Source organism: Hypomesus transpacificus, unplaced genomic scaffold (assembly GCF_021917145.1).
Source record: "Hypomesus transpacificus isolate Combined female unplaced genomic scaffold, fHypTra1 scaffold_65, whole genome shotgun sequence".
Lineage (NCBI taxonomy): Eukaryota > Metazoa > Chordata > Actinopteri > Osmeriformes > Osmeridae > Hypomesus > Hypomesus transpacificus.
The window spans coordinates 686,117-709,332 of NW_025814037.1; the positions used below are offsets into that span (position 1 = coordinate 686,117).

The following is a 23,216-nucleotide window of genomic DNA, read 5'->3' on the forward strand; positions in this document are numbered from 1 at the left end:
ACTACCAAGACGAAACGTTTGACACCTAGGTTGTCCAAATATTCACAAAGTTTTAGGGGGGCAAAAAGAACTAGAAAAGGCTGTTCCTGCGAAACAGCAGTGAGAATGCTGAAAACCTGAATGGGGATAGCTGACCATGCAAAAAAAGCTGAAAATTGTGAACGTTTTCCGAAAGTTATAAGCTGAAGCTTCCAAGCGACCGAAAGGTATTTTAAATAGGGGCTGGAGCTGTACGAAGGCATAAAACTACAGAAAAGATAAGAAAAATGCAAAACAAAGTGAAACAATTCTGAAAGAAGAGAAACAATGCATAAAAATTTGAAAATGTAGCAAAACAATATTTGCTGGAGTTTCAAAAGGCCTGATATGTATGTTAGAAAGGACCTGCAGCATGATGAAGGCAGAAAAGTACAGAAAAGAGGGAAAAAAATTCAAAAGTACTGGCAGTTGGAAGATACTGCTATGAAAGGTATTTTTTGAAAGGATCTGGAGCAAGATGAAGGCAGAAAACAGAAGAAAAGAAGAAAAATGCAAAACAAAAAGGGGAACATTTCAGAAAGATGAGCTGCAGGAAAATGTGAACATTTAGCAGAAAACCAGGAGTGGGTTGCACCAACTAGTCTTTGCTAAGACTGTCTTAAGTCCTAAGTCAGTCTTAGTTAAGAACGATCTTAGGCCCATATCTAACGCCTGTTGCACCAACTGAATTTACGACCAGTCTTAACTAAGACTGGTGGTAACATGCGCGTTCATGAAAGTGCCCGTGGAATTCTAGAATGGAACGTGCATTGCCATGATACCCATACAATTTTACCATGATGATACCAGGGATGCCAGACGCCTGGCGGAAACGCTGCTTGACAGCGATTGCCTCGGCCTCGTTAGGCAAGTTGACATAATGCGGAAGGCGGCGACTCAGTGCCAGCGTGACCCTACGAATAACTCTACGAGCTGTAGATATATGCACGCCGATCATGTCCCCCACGGTGTTTTGAAATGCACCGTTTGCATAAAACCTCAGTGCAATTAAAAGCTGTAACGTTGGCTTCAGGGCAGCATTTCGGTCTGCCTGAAAGCGCAAATCGTCGGACAGTTCGTCCACTAGAGAAAAAATCTCAACCCTACTGAAACGAAACCTCTGAAATAACTCCTCATCATTCTACATATCCAGCGGGTTAGTTCTGTCTCGCACTACTCTCTCACGTCTTAAAGCGCGTTCATTATACAATCTATAAATTAGACGCGCCATTGTTATAGGCTACTTGTTGTTTTAGCTGCACTCAACGGTTTTGTGAAAATTAGCCTACTATAGAAACCAACACAGAAAACGTTCTGTTTTAACATAAGACTCCTCTCCACAGGGCGTAACATTTAGGACTAGACTTAAGGAAAAAGCAGCTTAAGTCAGCGTGGTGCAACAGGCGCAACATCATTTTAGACATAGAACGTTGAGTTTCGCCAGTCTTAGCTTAAGACTGGTCCTAAATCCTGTTGGTGCAACCCGCTCCAGTTGCTGAAGTCTGGGTTGAACAAATTTGAAGGTAAGAGGACAACACTGGAATGACTTGAACTTGCTGGAAAAACGTAGCAACCGCTGGTCATTGGCAACAGACTGGCAACATTTCTAACCTAGAATCTCAAGACGGAGGATAAACTAATCATGCGTGCCTGCACACCCAGTCCTGTTCATTTCTTGCAAGTGTGTAAAAGTGGTATGTATTAACACCGTAGGCTTGAATAATAACCGAAGGCGTGAAGCTAGAGAGGATGCAATGGAAGATTTCCAACATAAGCTAGATGTACAACTTCAAATTGAAAACGGAGAAGATATTTAGAGTAAAGACAAGTTACTTTACATGTGTTCAATATCGTCAATTGAAAGTAAAAGCTTTCCAGTTACTTAGCGTTTGGTCGTAGGATTAACGCCAGCTGCAGCAAACACTTACCCAAGGCATGGTTTGGCTGTTCGTGACGGTCAGCTATGACAGTGAGCCTCGATTTCTGCAGATTCCTGTAAAACTTGCTAAAATAAAAACGATCTAGCTAGATTATGTACACTTTAAGCTCAATGTACATATCTTGTTTGGTCGATTGTGGAAAAAAAGTCGAACCGTTTTTAGTTATGGAAAGCCATCGTGCTAGCTCGATTATGAGAAATGTAGCTAGAATCCACACCTCAAACAAGTTAACCTAGAAGCAAAACTGTACATCCAATCCCAAAAATAAGGATATTTTCCGAGACCCAAGACTCTGCCGAAACCATAGATATCCTTTATGTGTCTGTGCGGTCAGAAGTACAACTCTTTTGGAAGTTTCCAAAACGTCACCCAATTTTGCTTTCATGGTGCGTGTCTGTTTGGTTGCCACGGTGATGGCGCAGCTGTGATCGCTAAATAGCTGGGCAGAGAGAAAAAATACATTTAGCTGGAATCCACACCTCAAACAAGTTGATCTAGACGCAAAACTATACGTCCAATCCAAAAAATGAGGATATTTTCCGAGACCCAAGACTCTGCCGAAACCAGAGATGTCCTTTATATGTCTGTGCGGTCAGAAATACGACTCTGCCGGTAGTTTAATAACACGTCTACTTTCGAAATTCTCTGACGAATTTTACCCACCTCTCCATTGAAGTTAGTGAGAGAATTTGAAAGGCTGCTCTCGCTTCAAGGCTCAAAGCTGAAAATCTATAAATGTGAGCTCGTTAGTAGTTAAATTGGATGAAAGAGGACACGTTTTCCTACATTTTAAGGTAAAACTTGTTTCTGTAAGTTAAACTATATGAACGTCAGAGGAATTTGTTTGACAATTTAGTTGAATATCAAAAAAGAGTAGCCGCAGAGTGTGCCACTCTGCTGGCTGCTCAATCATAAAAATCAAGAAGGAGCTAAATTTTTCATGTATTTCAAACTGTCACAATTCAAAATTGGCGGAATATATTTGAAAGAGCTGAATCATTTAGGAATAGCTGAATGTCCTGTGAACATTTTAAAGGTTGAATGGTGTCTCTAGCTGAAAGTATGCTGAAGCAGTTAAGTTTGAAAGAGGAGGAATATTTTTAATGATTTGAAAGGATTTACCTTTACTTTTAATGGGACAATAATTTGCACAAAAACCTTAATTCTTTAAAAAGTATAAAAGTGAGAAATACCAGAAGTCATAGCCATCAGCTCCTGAAGGAGCTGAACGTTTTGATACCAAAATTGTAGGAATCGGTGAAAGTATGCAGGACTAGTTAAAGGCCAAAAAACGGCGGAAGAACTAAGAAGTTGGAATAATAATAAAGAGAAACAGAAAAACATGCTTAACAGCATTCTCACAATAATATATATGTGAGATAACAATGGTTTGTGCTCGCCGAAGGCAAGCACACCCCAAATATGAGAGGGAAGCCCCATTCAAGTGAATGGAGCATTCTACAGCATTAAGAACAGCCGTGTAATAAGACATAATAAAGTTTAGCCATAGCTGTGGCATTGAAGACAGTACTGTAGCCTACTACTACACACTGCCAGTGGTAGTGGGCGAGCCGAGTCTGTGACTCAGAGGCTAACGTCAAAACAAGACGCGGTCTCACTCAAATTCCAAGTTTTACACTAATAACAAAAATATGCTGACCCGCTGGCTGTCTTCACAATCGCCATATCTTTAAAACTCTGCTCTCCATTTGGATGTAGAATTGACCCTTGTACGAAATTAAGAAAATACTCATCAGACGCAGATCGACAACACTGTTGTCGACCCTCGTTGACAACATTCTTGTTGCTGCCGCAATCGTCAATGGAGGCTGACGGGTCTCTCACGTAGCAAACAAATCAAAGTTTTACAGCAACCTACATTAAAATCTCACCACCTGGCTGTCTTTGAAATAGTCATATCGTCTTAAAACTTCCCTCTTTCAGTTTTTTCGTGTAAAATTGAAGTATAAAAATAGCAACAAAAATACTACTATGACGCTTTGTAGCATGGCTGCCTCCTAAAAGACTAGGCGGTCTCACGGGCGACCCACACTCGCTCAAATTACAAAGACTTTGACGACCTAAATCAAACATCCGAGATTTCAGCTCCACTCGAAATCGCTTTCTCAACAAAGCCAAATGGTTGGGATTTTTTGGGGTGGTGTTTTTCACTCGTAATCCAAGCTCCAATTTGTGTGCTAGAACGTCTCTATCACGTTGTATCCATGCACGTTTTATCCATGCGTCGTTGCTAACGTGTGTTGACGTGGTGACGTAGCTAGCACAGATTACCCTCACCGAAGGCAAGCACACCCCAAATATGAAGAAAAGTGCAGGAAGAGGACAGAAAAACTGTAATTAGCGTGCATGGAGTTCTACCTTTGAGCCAGGTGACCATGTCCTGGTGAGAAACCTCACACCCAGAGGCGGCACTGGAAAACTACGTAGCTACTGGGAAAACTTGATTCATGTTGTCAAAGAAAGAAAAGGCCCTGATAGTCCAGTGTACATAGTTGAGCCATTGCAAGAAACAGGGAGAAGACGTGTATTACATCGTAACTTACTCCTGCCATGCCCCTACTTGGTTGAAGAACTAGATGTCCGCGAACCCAGTCTCAAAGAGATACACAGTGGAAACAAAACAAGACGGAGAACAAGAAGACAACATACAGCCAAGCACAATACTTACCCAACAGAAACAGACAGTTCCAGTGAAGAGGCGTCTCACTTGTGGCCAGCCGTTAGACATGCTGATCCACCCCTAAACGCTGAGGCAGGAGAGTACTGTCCAAGGAGTGAGACACCCAGAGACAGGCCTGAGGTGGCATTCGCACATGAGGAACACCCTGAAGAGGAACATGTGAATGAGAGATATAGCTTGGAGGAAGAAACTGAAGCTCCAGCTGTGGAATCCGAGAATGAACAGAGTGATGCTGAAACATGGAGGGACAGGCCTAAGAGAGTCCGACAGCCCAGGCGTATCTACACCTATGACCAGCTAGGCCAGCCGACCTTCCAACAGTTGAAAACTTGCCCTGTCAGTGTGAGAAACCCCTCTGGAGCCAGCTGTGACCCGTCCAGCAGATCATCATTCCTGTATCCCTTTTATCATGAATAGACATATATTCACACAGACAATTTAAAAGTTAGATTTTCTTTAATGTCCTACATGAGTTACAGTTCATGGTGATGTTGTAACTGACACAGATTACAGAGTATAGAAACAGGTTATCTGGACATTTAATTTAAGTAATAAGAACAGAAAATAGGGGGATACTATGTAAGCATTTTGGGTCAAGATAGCAGTGTTGTACATACTGTGAAGGGAGAATTAGTAGTGTGTAGACTTACAGAATAGAATTACTGAATACATGGCTTTGGAATGTGTGAACACACAGTCTGGGTGTAAACAGTATTTTCCTGTTCCCGTTTGGGAAGATTTGGGGGACCACCAATACTTCTATGGCCTAATCACCCTCCAATACTAATGGACTATGGACTTTGTCTTGTATTGTGGACACCAGAGACTTAAGAAAAAAATACTTTTGAGATAACACAGCCTAACCACCCTGTAAAGTGTGATATGTGTGATACTTACCTGTTTATCTACCCTCCACCAAGAGTTCTATTGTTTTATTGACATTAAGAAAAAAAGAGATGCTTTGTAAAAACTCCAACGACCGACTTTGAAAATAAAGTTGCCAAAAGAAAGCTGACTTGATGTCTGTTTAAGGGTGCAACATTAACACATTTATTGGACCTCTAGTAATAGGGTGACCAGACGTCCTCTTTTACCTGGACATGCCCTCTTTTTGAGACCTAAACATTGCATCCGGCAGGGATTCCAAAACTCGATTTTGCCTCGTTGGATATTCGTGTTTCTCTGGGTCTTTTACCAATGATTACGCCCTTACAAGTTCAGGAAAGGGTATCTCCCTTACATTCCACCTCCTTGCGCGAACTCTGACTGTAGAGAGAACTGTCATTTTGATCAGATAGTGCAGCATGCGATACACAACCGCCCCCCCCCCCCGCCCCCCTCCACCCCAACGTTCAAATGCTGCACTGAGATCTAGCAGGATAAGGATAGAGACTTTATTTGCATCAGAGTTTAGTCTGAGGTCGCTAATTATTTTGGAGAATTCCAGGATGTTATTTTCTTCAAGAAATGAATTTAATTGGACTAAAACTATATTTTCCAGTACTTAACTAATAAATGGAAGGTTTGATATTGGTCTGTAATCAGAGTCAGAAGTCATTTAAGTCAGTGTGAACTCTTGGCCTTGTTGAGGAGGCCAACAGCGGAAGGGAAAAAACTGTTTGTGTGGCGTGAGGTTTTGGTCCTGATGGACCGCAGCCTTCTGCCGGAGGGGAGTGACTGAAACAGGGAGTGTCCAGGGTGGGAGGAGTCGGCCACAATCTTCTTCGCTCGCCTCAGGGTCCTCGAGGTGTGCAGGTCCTCGAGGGAAGGCAGATTGCAGCCAATCACTTTCTCCGCAGAGCGGATGATACGCTGCAGCCTGCTCTTGTCCTTGGCACTGGCAGCTGCGTACCAGATGGTGATGGAGGAGGTGAGGATGGACTCAATGACGGCTGTGTAGAAGTGCACCATCATCGACTTTGGCAGGTTGAATTTTTTCAGCTGCCGCAGGAAGTACATCCTCTGTTGTGCTTTCTTGGTGAGGGAGCTGATGCCTGCAGGTGGAGTCAGGCACGTTCAGCTGGGAGAGCTTGTCCTGAAGCAGAGCGGGGATGATGGTATTAAAGGCAGAGCTGAAGTCCACAAATCCTGGCGTAGGATGCTGGGGAGTCCAGGTGCTGTAGGGTGAAGTGGAGGGCCATGTTAACTGCATCGTCTACAGACCTGTTGGCTCTGTAGGAAAACTGCAGGGGGTCCTGTAGAGGGTCTGTGATGGATTTTAGGTGTGCCAGCACCAGGCGCTCAAAAGACTTCATTACCACAGAGGTCAGGGCGACGGGTCTGTAGTCATTATGTCCAGTTGGCCTGGGCTTTTTGGGCACAGGGATGATGGTGGAGGACTTGAGACAGGCTGGCACATGGCATGTCTCCAGGGAGGTGTTGAAGATGTAGGTAAACACCGGAGACAGCTGGTCAGCGCAGTTCTTAATTAAGTAATTTGCAAGTAGACTGTTATCCAATTTGGGTTTCTTTAATTGAGGTTTTACAACAGCTGTTTTGAAGGCATCTGGGAAGACGCCAGGGGGGTATTCCAGGTAACGGGTTTAACAAACTCTGAGATTAACCCTGAACTCTGAGTTGAGTTACTCTAACATGGGAAACTCCAAAAATTCGGTTCCAGAAAAGCTGATATGAATTTGTTAACTCAACTCGGAGTACGGCAACTCTGAGTTTAGCGCGTGCATGAATACTACCAAAAGCCAACATCTATGGAGCTCCGATACTAGGATTCACCATGGCAACCCACGACAAAAAACGTAGTCATACTTCACCACACTTTAGATATAAGTTTTATTTCGTGTTCATGGTCAATCTGAGCACATATTCCGGAAAAAAGCAACACGGCTGTAGCAGCAAAGCCTATAGCTACAATTGGCGTGGGACACAATTGCTGTCTAGTCAATGTATTTACTATTTGAATGCAATAGCCAGTCCATACATTGAACATTTAACCCCACTGTCCTTTACTATTACAGGAGAAAAAGTGGTGGACTTAATAAAATAGCATGTTCAATGTTATATTACATATAAAAACATATTACGAACAGGTAATGCATATGTTGCTTGTAGGCTACAATTGTGATTGTAGCCTCGACGTCACCATGGTTTTAATCATATTCGACATGATACAAAGTTTAAATATCAATTGGTGCCTAATTCAACTTGTAGTAGCAGTTTTCCTCAACAGAATGATTTTTATCAAAGGATGATGATGATGATTAAGATGACGAAGAGACATTAATGACTGCTGCCGCAGAAATGGATACAGAGAATTATGTATGGTAGCTACTGGTAGGCCTAGTTCTCTCTCCATGTAGCTTACTTTTATTTACAGGCTTTTTTTTGTAATTGTCAGTTACACTGATATTATGAGAATAATGAATATAAAAACGATTTGCACATTCTGACAACAGGGCATGCTGGATACAGTGAGATGTTCATTTACTGGCAGGTGAATTTTGAATGTGGAACAGTGAAATGTAGCTAATGTAATCTCACGTATACCCAGTTACAAGTAGGCCTAAATTAGTTGTACAAACTGCACCTCGTGAAGAAAGTGCCAAAAACTGACCAAGAGATGGTGTAGGCCTACTGAGGGTAGAAGAATAAAGGCTAATCTCGAAAAAGATTTACTGGAACACCAGTTACGAGAGGATGCATGGTCACAGGTGATGTTAATTGTAGGAACAATAACCTATATGAGTATTAATAGTTGAATTTTCTGAATTTCTATTTTGACCAAGAGATGGTGTACTTAGGGCAGAAGAATAAAGGCTGATCTTGTAAGGCTATCAACCTGCCCCCACCCCTCATATGGTAAAATATGGAGTTACTGGATGGAGTCTCAACTTGATGGCTCTCACATCTCATTGTGTAACTTACTGTAGCATTGCTAGTCATGTTGATAAGTAAGGGTCAAGATTCTGGTGTGATTGTAGTTCTTAAGGAATTGTGAAGCATTGTTCTGTGGATTATTGATCTCCTGAGACGTTCTCCTCAGCTCTAGCTTGTCCTACTCCTTCTTCCTCACTCGCTTTCTATCTCTGGTTTACAATAATCATGGTAGAGTAGGCATAAGAGTTAACCTTCATTGATAGAATTAATTAGCAATATGATAAAAATTAGGTAACACTTTAGATGAGCTCATCAAAATCATAATTTATTAACCAATTTGTTACTTATTAGTTAACGGTTTGTTCACCATTAGTTATTTGTTGTTCATACAAAATGTATCATTAGTAAAGCTAAACCCTAGCCCTAAACCCGAACCCTAACTGTGTAAACAAATGCTTTACTAATGATACATTTTGTATAAACAATAAATAACTAATAGTGAACAAACCGTTAACTAATAGGTAACAAATTGGTTAATAAATTATGAATTTGGTGAGCTCATCTAAAGAGTTACAAAACATTTTTTAACCTTAATTTGACCATTCTTGCTCTGATTTAACTCAAAAATCATAATAGTCAAATAACTGTAATTCCATTGGTATTGGCATTATTTGTTTGATGTTAATACACTGTTCAGTTTCCCATCTTCCTTCAAACCATTGGGGAATTAGTTTTGGTTGTTTGGCCAATATTGACCCCCTACAATGTTGAAATAGATTTGCTGAAACACCAGATTCAGGATGGTAGCTACATCATGTAAATTGTAGGAATCATATGAATCATGTAAATTGTAGGAACAATAGCCAATAGAAATAGGCTAAGCTACTCATTGTGATTTCTATTTGTAGGCAATGAAGAAGACCAAATACAATTTCAATTATTTGTTTTTATTTCAGTTCCCAAAAGCATTTGGTCAATTCTGAGTGGATGTCCATGGCATGGCTCAAGACGCACTTGTTCCGGGAGTACAATGGTACTTAGGAATGGTTTGCTGAACCCAACGCTAGTTTCCTCAAGGATCACAATGACTCTTGCTTAGACTGTTGCTTTTGTTGGTTAGTGGTAGCTGATTTAAACTGTTGTATTCTATTTTAGTTAATCCTATTTTTATTGCTTTCCTACAGGTACACCTGCACTTAGAGATTAATGTTGTGTAATTTTAACTTGTTTAACTACATGCTCTTATGGTTTTTTCCCTTTAGCACTATTTTTTGGTTGTTCACAATATGTACTTCTTGTTTTTGACTACCCGCAATGCTGTGGGGCTATCTTGTTGTTATTATCAGTGACCTATGCACTTTGTAAAGTTCTCTCTTGGAAGTCGCTTTGGATAAAAGCGTCTGCTAAATGAATAAATGTAAATGTAATGTAAATGTAACACTAGCGACGAAGGCCCAACGGTTGAGATTGTGACGGGAAAAGGTAACGTTAACTTAGGTATTCATCGGGGAATTACAGTTTTTCACAATTGTTAACACACGTTTCTCCAAACAATAACGTCTTTCTCAAAACTGCACACACAAAACTGAAAACCTCACACACAAAATGCTAAACCTGACACTCCCTTTGGAAGAGGACTCTTTGCCATCAAATATCTCACCTGTTCACAAAATGGAAATCGTGTTCTCATTTGGTACACACAGCCATATTTTCAAATGACACACACATACCCTTCATAACAGTACACACAAAAAGCATTTGCTGCACACTACCAAGCATTCACAGCACACAGTAGTGCAAAATTGAAAACACAATTCTCAAAATGGAACACACCATATGAATGACAATGACTCTGGAGAATGAGCCATTTCAATTTTTGTAAAATGTCTCAGTGTAGGCCACATTTTTTCATAGTCAAACATAAAACAGCACACATATGCAGCAAAATTTATTTTTATTTTTTGAACAGTACAGTACAGTCAACGGGCCTGTTCAACCCATTGCAGCACACAAAGTGATGTTCCCACCACGCTCGGCAGGGACCTCAACAATGGTGCGCTGGCCTATGACATTTCTGCCCTGGCGCCTCCTCTTCACCAGGTTGAATCCAATCTCATCAATGAATATGTATTCATGTATTCATATAGATCATTAGCTGTGTCATGATCCTGGATCTGCTGGAACAGACAGCATGATACAGTAATGCAAGTTACTGTATAGTATGGACACAGATGGGTCAACACAGTGGGGTACAGTGAGACACATTACAGGTGCAATACATGCATGTGTCAGTGCTGAACGTATGGGACTTACAAACTCTTGCCGTAACTCCTTGATGTGTTCCGGTCGAATTGGACCCTGTACACTTGTTTCATCCGCATGGCATTCCTGCGGAGAACATGGTACAGTGTAGAGAGGGTAACGGTCTGGATGTTTCTGAATGTGGCATGGTCGTGGTTCTCTTTCAGTCCTGCAAAATACAAATACAGTGAGCACACTGTATTCTATTGATATGCAATATTTCAGTACACAAGGCAAATATCATTCATACCTGTTCTCCATTCTAAAGTTTTAATGATGAAAGCAACTGTGAAGCGGCTGAGATTTGGTTGGACCTTCTGGCCAGCCTCCCTCATGCTCAAACCATGGTTGAGCACATGGTCAACCACGGTGGCCCGAATCTCATTAGAGATCACCGTTCTTCTTCTTCTTTCTCCTCCACCTCCTTCTTCTTCTCCTCTTCCTCCTCCTCCTCCTTGTCCTCTTCCTTGTCCTCTTCCTTGTCCTCTTCCTCCTCTCACTGTTACCCCTCTTCTTCTCTGGTTGTTGATATGTTCTAAGTTCTCCTTTGTTCACCAAACAAAACAAGAGGCTCAAGACCCTTTTTATGCTCCAGTCCTGATCGGAAATTGCTCACCAGACTTGAGTGTTTAGAGATTTGAATAGTTGTGTGTTGTAGGTTGATGCTTTGAGACTTTACTTGATAAGTGTGTGCAACAACTGAACATTGTGTGTAGTGTTTTGACAACAAGGTGATGTGTAATTGACATCTGTGTGTAAACAAGGAAAGTCAGAGTCTAATGCAGATAAGGGAGTGTAAAGTAGTGATAATTGGGTCGAGCAATTGGTACATGACGTTAAGGTTGTGAAAATTGTGCCAAAGTTTTGCTTTTTTGTGAAAAACTGTAAAGCACATCAAATCGCAATCTTAAAATTGTCTCCCAGCGTATAACTAAGCAAATTACATTTTGTTCGAGATCGCTCGGCTGAACCAGGAAATGATATGCCGTGTCTGCCAAAGCTATTGGGCTCATAAAGTGGGAGGGGATTGGTAGAAACGAGTTTGGCATGGAAAACCTGCTAGTGAGCAGGTTAGTTTCACAGAGTAAGTTACCATGGAAACTTACCAAAAGGTTTCGTTACCTCTCTTTCTGGAACGTGGAACTCGGGGTATGCCTCTTTTCAGGGTTAAACAACTCAAAGTTTTCACTAAACCCTCTACCTGGAATACCCCCCAGTTCTACGCGTTATGTTTATAATCTCTAGCACCGGACCTGAGACAATATCAAACACTCACTTTAAGAATGTTGTGGGTATAGGATCAATATGTGAGGTTGTGGAGTTAGATTCGCTAACAATTTTGGAAAGTTCACTAAGTGTGATACAGGTAAATGTGCTCATGGTTATGTTGCAGAATCTACTGATGTCAGTTTCGACCCCACTATTAATTATACTAGCTCTGATCAAAGTTATTTTGTTTTTGAAGAACAAAGCAAGCTCTTCACATTTAACTGCTGAGGATGGGGGTGGGACAGGGACAGTGTTTAGCAGCTGGTCAATGGTGGAGAAAGGAACTGGAATTTCTGGCATTTTCTGTAATAATGTTGGAGAAATGTTCTCTCCTTGCTAGACGGATGGTTTTGTTATAGGTGGTTAGTGTATCTTTGTAGATATTGTAGTGGATAGTGATCTTTGTTTTCCTCCATTTTCTCTCTGCTGCACGGCATTTTCTTTTCGATTCACTAACATTTGTATTTCTCAGCCATGGGGAGGTTCTGCTTGTGCACTTCTTTTTGGTTTTCAGTGGTGCAACAGAGTCTAACACAGATAATTGTGCTAATAGTGCATCATTGAGGTTCTCTACCATTTCATTCAGAGAGCAACCATGATTAGTTGGCTCATATAGAGCAAATTGTTCAGAAAATGTCATCATAACTGTATCGTCTAAATTTCTTCTTTGGACTAAGAATTCTTTTGTGTTTTTTGTTGATATAATTTCCACATTAAAAAGTATATAATGATGGTCTGAGAGGGGTAGATCAATTTTTGAAATATTATTGCTATTTAGTCCAGTTGTTATCACTAGATCTAGTGTGTTTCCGTGCCGGTGTGTTGGGTCTGTTATGTGTTGAGTTAGATCAAAACTGTCGAGGAGATTTAAGAGCTCAATAGTTCTTGGGTCTGCTTTTTTATTTACTTGGATATTTAAGTCTCTGTTTAAAACTACTTCATATCTAGTGACATTTAGTGATAATAGTTCAGAGAATTCTTGTATGAATATTGGCGAGTGCTTGGGTGGCCGATATATAATAACAAAAACTATTGATTTGGTTTTGAGCTCTATAGCAAGATATTCATATGACGTGAATTCACCTAGCTCAGTAATATTGAACAACAGTTTAGAGGAGAAAATAGCAGTGACATCAAATGCATTATAATTATAATAAAGCCTATAGTCCAACACAATACCCAGTCTGTCCGTGTGTGTGTGTAGGTGTGTGTGTTGTGGCTTGAAATTGACAGTTAATACCCTTTTATCAAACACATTAATTTAATTGTATATATCCATATAATAATGACAAGGAATGAATGGGTTTTACCTCTGAATGAATTCCAGAGTGCAGGCTGCCTCATCTTGATACTCAAGGTGGATATGTAATACATTGCTAACACAGCAGCAAGTCCTGTTGCAAATGTTGGTGTGATGCCTTCAGAAATGACACGGCCCTCAAAGGTGATCATCCAACGTGTAACTGTGTCTTGCCCTGTTGCACCTGAAACTTGTCATAGCAACATGGGAATGATGTTACCTTGTGTAAACATTTGTAAACTCAAGATGAATGGCTGATATGATATATAATGTGTCTATCAATTAATCAAAATGAAATGTATACCAGGCAGTATCAGGTGAGGACTTGCAGGAAGACTGAGAGTTGTCTCCACGTCAGCTGCAGTGGCAGACACCTGTAGGGAACAAATACATTTTGCTTACCATAAGAAGATTTTTAAGAAGAAAAATTCGAATAAGGTCAACAAACACTAGTGAGAGTAATCTAGAGGCGAATGAGGTAGGCTTCTGAAGTAACTACAATCAAAATGCTAAATAGATTTGGCATTATATGTAGTAGTACTCCACTAAACTAGTACATACATTAAGTGTCTGGACACTTACAACTGGTGGAGTCACCCTTTAAAACTCAGGGTTAGAAAGAAAAAGAAAACTTACATCTGTAAGTAGGATTATCCCGTTTATGTCCTCTCCTAAGTGTGCCATGAGCAGCTGCACTACATGAAGTGCCGTCACATTATCTTTACCATTGGAGAGGATATCCTTGACTTTCTGGATGGTAGGTTTTGCCCTGAAGTAGTCTGTGATGACACTTCCACATTCTTCCATGTTGAGTTGCAAGCTATGAAGCACATTGACGTCTGTGAGCAACTCTAAATGTGCGTACATATACCTTGGCGTGAAAAGAAAAGGCCATTTGCTTTTGACATCTTCAATGTCAGGTGGTGGAAGTGTATTTATATGGCGACGTTGTAGAAAGAAAGTAAGCTCCATTCAATTTTTTACTTCTGCTCTTTCTGCTCCACCTGCACCCTCCTGTCTGTTGATCTCAGCCAGTCTCTGGCGGTGCTGCTCCACAGTGTTTTCAGTTTCTTCTGGGGGTAGCTCTGGCTGAAATTGTTTACATCCATATGTGTCAGTTGAACCCCTCTTGCCTGTAGAGGACCGGTGGCTTGAGAAGCTTCCGTCACGGTTCACATTTTCAACGCGGTTTTTCTCTTGAATCAAAAGTGATGTATAACCTCTACCCAGAAGTGACCCATCTGGTGCAATATCAGCAAAAGTCTTTGGGTACTTCCTGATGATATTCCGAACCACAGTTAGGCACTGTGCACAAGTGGGGTTAGCTTCATACTTTCTCATTTCATCCGCAAGTACTCGTATTCTCTGGTGTCGCTCCACTGGTTTAGGTCTCTTGTAATCCGCAACTGCAGAACACATTTCTCTGTCCTTATAGGCATATTTGACAAGTTTAAAGGTGCATTTAGTAGGTTGGGAAAAAATATATTCCACAACTGAATAAACAAGAGAATATAACAAGAGAATGCCACACTAAATTAACCATACCTTAACCATTACCTAATTTGAATGCATCCAGGAGTTTTCGGCACTGGATAACAGGTAACATATCAGCAATGTCTTCCTGTTGTACTATTTTAAAGGAGACATGACATGAAAACTTCATTTTATGAGGTTATTTAACATTAATATGAGTTCCCCTAGCCTGCCTTTGGTCCCCCAGTGGCTAGAATTTTCGATAGGTGTAAACAAAGCCCTGGGTGTTCTTCGCCGCCTTTGACAAAATGAAGGCTCAATTGCTCTGTTTGAAAATCTCCTCCTAGTGACATAGATAGGAGGAAGGTTACCTCCCCTCTCTCTGCTTTGCCCGCCCAGATCATCTGGCTCGCCCATGAGAAACTGAGCTACCACCGTGCAAGGGCGAGTGCAATATAGTTTTTTCCTGGAGAGACATCATGGCGAGCAAACAAACGAAGCATAACAGTTGCTCAGTGCTTGGATGTACAAATCAAAACAAAAGTATTTTTTTTGTTCCTTCATCCAAGCTTCTGCACAACCATTATCTTAATTGAATTTTCGCTGGAATTGCGCCGACCCAACTTCACAAAGTTTTGTACGTCTGCGCCAAACATTTCAGCCTCTACTGTTTCCTCAACTTGAGCCAATACAAAACTCGCCTTGCTGAAATAAAATTCTGGATCATTACTAACTCTCCTTGGTCAAGCTACAAACCTTGGACAAGTAAGTTAACTAACGCTATATCATTTTGTTGCTTTACTGTATATGGTTACCTAGCTTGCTACCCTTAGAATGTGGCTGTAACATTAGCTCTGCAGCTAACAGCTGAGTTACTGTTGCTAATGTAAAGATAGCATCAAGTATGTGTGTGAATACAAACGCTCTAACGCGAGTGTTGTACACTGTTCTTTGTTATTTGGATAACCGTTATGCTGTTGGTGTTATGGCACGGGCGATTTCTGCCTTTCTCCTCATTGAAATTATTTGAGTGTGCACCTCTTCAAACCAGGGTGATCAGATGAGAATGGGCAAATTCGAGGCATCTTACAGCAACGGGGCTACGAGCTAGCTGAGTTACTGTTGCTAATGCAAAGGTAGATGGCATCAAGTATGTGTGTGAATATAAACGCTGTAACGCGAGTGTTGTACACTTCTTTGTTATTTGGATAACCGTTTTGCTGTTGGTGTTATGGCGCGCGATATCCGCCTTTCTCTTCTACTACTATGAGTGTGCACCTCTGCAAACCAGGGTGATCAGATGAGAATGGCTAAATTCGAGGCATCTTACAGCAACGGGGGCTACGAGCCATTGCGATACATCCGTTGTAAACATTAGCGCATGTTGCCGCCCCTCTCCTCCTCATTAGCATTTAAAGCTACAGACACCAAAATAGCGCGTTCTGAGGAAAGCTCATTGTGGGACTACTCGTAGTGGCTATAATTCTGCACCATGGCTGATTTTCGGGAAAGAGACTTCAGATACAGTATTAGGGGACCACTAAGGCTATATAAAAGCATCCAAAAATAGCATTTCATGTTTCCTTTAAGTCTTCTTTTGACTCCAAGCCGGAGCTCTGAAGTTTAGATATTATTTGCCACTGGATCTCTTCAGACAGATTTGGCAAGGTCTTGCAGATGATCTCTTTGATTTCTTCACTCATGTTTGCCATCATTCTGGACTAGAGGGAACAAATGGTTAAGAATAATCAGTGGTGTGCCATGGACAGTGTAATCAGGCAAGGGATAGTAATCTAGCAGATTCTCCTGATTGATACAACAGTAGCTTCTCTGCATCAGTGTGAGGCTGTAAACACCCATGTCAGGAATACGCAGGGCATGATACTTTTCAGCAATGAAATATACTGCTGAATCCTTGTGAACAAGAACGACTTTGATTTTTCCAGTAACAAGCCCCTCATCATCATCATCAGTCACAATGAGCATGTTCTTTCTGTATTGTTTCCCCTTCACAGTCACTTCATTGGATATCAGAGTATTTGTGGACACAAAATTGTAATGTGCAACTGCTTCTTTGATTATGTCATTGTAGTCATCTGAGAAAAACTGTGTACCCCTCTCCTCTGAAACACCTGGAGGGAAGGTTCCAGCACTCAAAAAGGCCTGCAGAAGCTGATGTCTCTCTGCAAGTGTGGAACATGGATTCTTAAAGTTGCATAATTTTCTGAAACACTGCTTAAAAAATGTGGGTTTGCTCTCAAATCTGTAAGTCCATAGGCAAATAAGTGGCCCAAACTGGATAATGAGCTCAGGATAGTGACTGACATAATGATGTTTGGGCTTCAGTGGGTTGTCAGGGAACGTTTGCATTCGGCAATGTAGATATTAATCGATCAGAACTCGTAGGTAGGCTATCTGGCCAATTGAAATTGCAGGTGCACAACTAAGGTCCACAACTTCTCTGAGTTGCAAAACCAACTGCCATACTTTGTTGTCACCTGGATTTTTTACTTTGTCTCCAATCAAAACGGGCAATATTCTCAGCAAACACCAATTCTGCACAGCATGTCCCCCAAGTTTGACACCCTCTTGATTAACCTCACACGGTTTGTCATTAGCATCCCTACCGAGATACTTGAACAGATATATTCGGCGAACTAACTCAAGATAGCTAAACATTTTATCCACCTTAACAAGATGGATAATGTACAGTGCCAGATCAGAGGATACAATGCCTTCAAAAAGATCATGGCCAAGACATGGAGGCAACCCTGGCTGACATACATGAAAGTATTTGAGTGTGTTAAACACAATCAAATTTAACACCTCCACTAGATGTAGACTGTCCTTCAATGCTCTGAACATGACCACTGTATGACTGCACTGTGCATTTTGTGCCCTGGCTAAGAGGATCTGCATGGAATGTTGCTCTGCTGATATCACAATATCTGCAAAAGTGGAAACTCCTGCTAAAGTTCTCCACAAAGCCTCCTATGTTATGTGAGCCAAGGTTGTCGCCTGCAATGGCACACAAAGTTTCCTTGTAGACCTTTCCATCGGACAGGGTAACACCACCGAGCTCAAGATCTTTAAGGTCATTGACAAGGGTGCCCATAACCAAGTCTTTACCAAAATACTTAAAATCGTGTTCTTTACAGAGAAGAACAAGTTGCATTTGATCAGTGCTGGATCTGTTGTGTGGCATTAAATTAGCAAGTGTTAGATACACTGCAAATACCTTATGATTTTTCTTTCCAGATCCCAGTAGGTTTACCACTTCAAATGCATCCTGATACAGGATCAACCTCAGAGATGAGCTCTCAATCTGGAAGAGCACATTCTCAGCCATATTTTTGCCATGCCACACATCCTTAAGAATATCCTTAGAACCAATACTGGAGTGTACTTGGTTATATTGTTCCTGCACTGATTGGCAATGGAATAGAGAATTGATACACTCTTTGCCGGCCTCATTCTGACACAGACAGATCTATGGAACAATGGCGGCCAGATCATCCAGAGTCCGATAAATGTAATATTTTCGGCTTGATTAATTGATAAAAAAATTATGACAGTCTTGTTTTGTGTTATATACAGTCATGAACATATATTTGCAACCATTTTCCTAATTGAAACGTTTCTAAAAATCTATAGTTTGGTACGCTAATGTTACAGTGCTGAATTGCACAACAGTCCCGCATTTCTTTGACCAGCATGTCTACAGTTTTAGGTAAACTCCATTAGCAGCAAATTGCGTTTAATATCAGTGCATAACACTACTTGCTTTGGAGATATCGATACGTGCTAGATGACGTACCTGTAACTAAGTGGCGTCCCATTTCTTAGGGATATGTAGCCCTTACCCCTCAGTTTCAAGGGCTAGGGGTAAGGGGTAAGGGGGAGTATTGGGATTCGGCCTAACACGAGTTGTTCCTTGGATGCAGACGTTCGGCTAATGTTAGAGCTAGCTAGCTACCAAATTAAGCAAAAAACACCCAAAAGTAATATTGTTTTGGCTATTCAAATCTAAGCCTCAATGACATGTTCAAATCCCTAGCTATACAATCCTGAGCATCGGTTTGATATAAACTTTGTTGGCAATATAAATATGATTTTAATCACGGTTTAATTTTTAGATCTATGCAAGACCCGATGGATGTTGATGAAGAACACCCGAAAATGTGTAGCACGTCATCTAAATTGTGCGTCCTCTTCTGGAAAATGTTCTATCCAAATGATGGTTCCTGAAGTCCCTACAGTTGTTGGAAAATTATTTCTGTATATTTCTTAAGAACAATTACCAAAAGCAGTAGCCTAGACTAACAGACTAACGTTGTACCAAACTTGCTCCAAATTCCCCAGTCAACACTCAATTTCCCAAAAATACTGTAGTGTCCAGTAATTTAAAACATCAGCATGCTATTTAAGGCTTCTGTCCTGTTTCTCCAAGTTAAGCATTACATTTATATTTAAGCATTTAGCAGACGCTTTTATCCAAAGTGACTTCCAAGAGAGAGCTTTACAAAAGAGCATAGGTCACTGATCATAACAACGAGGTAGTCCCAAACATTGCAAGCAGCCAAAACATGAAGCATACATTGTGAAAAAACTAAACAAGTGCCAAAAGGGAAGACCCATAAGAGCATGCAGTTACAGTTACAAATTAAAACAACATGAACCACAAAAAAGTGCAGGACTGTACCTGTAGAAGAACAATCAATAGTAAAATATTTCACAGCGAGTACAAGACTTAACTTTGTTAAAACTAACCTACAAGAGCAACAAGTCACTCAATAAGAGTCATTGTGATCCTGGAGGAAACTAACAACAGGTCCAGCCAAGCATTTCTAAGTGCCGTTGTACTCCCGGAACAAGTGCGTCTTGAGCCTTTTCTTGAAGGTGGGAAGACAGTCAGTGTCCCTGATGGAGGTGGGGAGCTGGTTCCACCATTGGGGGGCCAGGCAGGAGAAGAGCTTGTGTTGGGACCTGGCAGTCTTGAGCGGTGGGACCACCAGGCGGTTGTCTGAGGAAGACCGTAGGTGACGGGTGGGGGTGTAAGGTTGCAGGAGAGACTTGATGTAGTCGGGTGCAGTCCTGTTCACTGCTCGGAAGGTCAGTACCAGGGTCTTGAATCTGATACGGGCGTTGATGGGTAGCCAGTGGAGAGAGATGAGGAGTGGGGTAACATGGGAGCGTCTGGGTAGATTGTAGACCAGGCGGGCCGCTGCGTTCTGAATCCTCTGAAGAGGGCGGGTTGCACATGCTGGGAGACCAGCGAGCAGCGAGTTGCAGTAGTCCAACTTGAAGAGGACCATTGCTTGGACTAGCAGCTGGGTGGAGTGCTCAGACAGGTATCTCCTGATCTTCCGGATGTTGTAGAGGGTGAATCTACAAGACCGGGAGACTGCGGCAATGTGGGCCGTGAGGGAGAGCTCGTCATCCATGGTAATCCCAAGGTTCCTGGCAGACAATGAAGGGGTCACCGTCGCAGATCCCAGGGTGATTGACAGATCATGGGAGATGGAGGGTTTAGCCGGGATGATGAGAAGTTCTGTTTTGGCGAGGTTCAGCTGGAGGTGGTGCGGTCATCCAGGCGGAGATGTCTGTGAGGCAGGCCTCAATCCTAGCTGAGATCCCCGGATCAGTCGGGGGGAACGACAGGTACAGCTGCGTGTCATCAGCGTAGCAGTGGTAGGAGAAGCCATGGGAGGTGATGATTGGTCCAAGTGAGGTGGTGTACAGAGAGAAGAGGAGGGGTCCAAGGACGGAGCCCTGTGGGACACCAGTGGAGAGCTGGCGAGGGCCTGACAGTTTGCCTCCCCAGGAGACCTGGTAGGATCTTTCCGACAGGTAGGATGAGATCCACTGGAGTGCAGTGCCAGTGATGCCCATCTCAGAAAGTCTGGAGAGCAGGATCTGGTGGTTAACCGTGTCAAACGCTGCAGAAAGGTCCAGAATGATGACGGATGACCTGGAAGCCGCTCTGGCAGACTGGAGGGCAGTGGTGACTGAAAGAAGGGCAGTCTCTGTGGAGTGGCCAGTCTTGAAGCCCGATTGGTTGGGGTCAAGCAGGTTGTTCTGAGAGAGAAAGTAAGACAGTTGGTTAGATACAGCACGTTCAATTGTTTTTGAGAAGAAGGGTAGCAGTGATATCGGTCTGTAGTTCTGGAGGACGGCAGGGTTAAGGGAGGGATTTTTTTTCAGACCATTAGTTATCACCATGTCAAATCACTAACTAACTATGAATTTCAGGAAATATGAGAAATGCTAGCTAACGTGCATGCCTGCACTACATCATGATAGCTACTAGTTTACTGTTGTGTCTCACCTCTCAAATGTTTTGCTGTTGTGGTGAAGACATTTATTAAGAGCAATTTCCCAGAACGTATCATTTCTTTTCTGGGCACCAGATTTATGTTGCGACATTTTCCTGCCACTTTTTGCTTACACAATCTAACGGTCACACTGAGTCGTACTGCACAATACTTGGGAATGTGCAGTTGGAGCAGATCATTTATTAGAGCGTGGAGGAGGGGAACCCTAGAGATTTCTAACTATAGAATTTAGAAAAAGTGTATTCTATATTTTGGCCACAAGTGTAAAACTTGTACAAGGAAACCCTTGTGGCATCTGCTGAGAGAAAAGAGAATCGCATCCTTGAAAAGCTAAAATATTACTGAATTGAAGGCTGGCAGCAAATTAGAGCAAAATAGCTTTAAACTAGCTTTTGCCGGTGTGACTGAAATGTTTTTAATACTGCAAATGTTTTAGCAAATGATTTTGTTTCTCTTAACTGCACTCAAATGGCCAGTGCTCAGTGCTTCAAGTGTCATACAGTATGTGTATGTTGTTTCCCAGGTGACAAAGCTGCACGTCACTGAAAACAGAAGCACCATCCGTGTGGAGATGCAGGTGGCACGTATGGTGGTTGTCATGGTGATAGCTTTTCTGCTGACCTGGTTACCCTACGCAGCCTTTGCCCTGTCGGTTATGTTTAACCCAAGTCTCTACATTGACCCACTCATTGCCACAGTTCCAATGTATCTGGCCAAGTGCAGCACTGTCTACAACCCTATAATCTACATATTCATGAACAGACAGGTATGCCCTCAGTCACTCAAACCGGAAGGCTTGCACACATTATTTACAGCAGGCTTCAGATGAAAGAAAACAGTTTAACTGTGTTTTGTTGAAATATGTCTGTCTTTCCAGTTCCGGGACTGTGCAGTTCCCTTCCTTCTGTGTGGGTGGAACCCCTGGGCCTCAGAACCAGAAGGCTCAGAAGCTGACACCACAATCTCCTCTGTCAGCAAAAGCCACAGAGTGACACCAACATAAGCACAATGTATGAGCACACATACATCAACACTTAATTAACTACAATGATACAACATAAAAACTGACGAGTTCTTTGCATTTTAAGACACTGTTAAACCCTTAAGGACTCTGTGCCAAGCTTATCAAATGTTGGCATGTCGTTGAATTTCAAATTGTAATATTTTTAGGAACTATGAGTGCCTCATTTAAAGAGTACATGGTACTGTTTATGGTCTGCTCTATCTAAAATATCACCAAATGTTTCCACTATAGAATATCATTTAAACATAATACATGTGCTTAACCTGTGTGTTTGTAATTCAAATGTTAACATTATTGAAGAAGTGAGGAACACCAATACATTTCATCTCTAAATCCCTAAAGATTTAGGGCATTGGTCAGAGTACACTAGTCGGATCGCCTGCTTCTATTATATACTAACATCCTCAATTGTCAGATCTAAGCATCTGAATAATTGTTTTACTTTCTCATTTATTTGAAGGGGCGATTGATTGCAAAACTGATTTTACCTTGTCATAGTTGAAAACTGACAGTTTGGTGTGTAAAATAGACGTACAGTGAACCTCAAAGTCCATTGAAACCTCTTTCCTATCAAAATGTCACTTCTCACTACTATTTTGAAACTGCAACTTGCAAACGCTAACTTTTGAAACAGACCATCAACTTTGTCACGCCCCAAAATGTACATTTACCCATCCTCTGGTTTTCTGGTCCAGGAACATAAACGGAGGTCTCTGACACTTTTTTTAGCTAGCTGCGCGCTGCAGTTCACAGGAATTACAAATAAGATAGTTAATACGTTTTCAAGATATTGAAAATGGAGCGCCGTAAATGTAGTGTTCCAGGCTGTACCGGGAATCCTGACACTTTTCACCATCTTCCCAAAGAACAAGACACTCGACGGGCATGGCTGATGTTTTTCTATGAGAAAATCCCTGTTAGGTTCGACACTCATTTATTCTTTTGCTTGAACATAAGGTCAGAACGCACCTCTTTTCAGCAACAGCTTCATAGCAAATCCTGCTTTACATTGTCCCAGGTT

General features: G+C 41.7%; 1 protein-coding gene across 1 annotated transcript in view; it reads left to right on the plus strand.

The window, feature by feature from the left end:
• Window positions 1–22,926, plus strand: part of parapinopsina (parapinopsin a) — a 63,677-nt gene extending 40,751 nt beyond the window's left edge. The window contains exons 4-5 of the mRNA XM_047017793.1: window positions 21,695–21,937; window positions 22,049–22,926. Of these exons, the coding sequence (XP_046873749.1) occupies window positions 21,695–21,937; window positions 22,049–22,174 (369 nt within the window). The 3' untranslated portion in view covers window positions 22,175–22,926. The remainder of the gene's footprint in view (window positions 1–21,694; window positions 21,938–22,048) is intronic.
• Window positions 22,927–23,216: the final 290 nt, after the last annotated feature.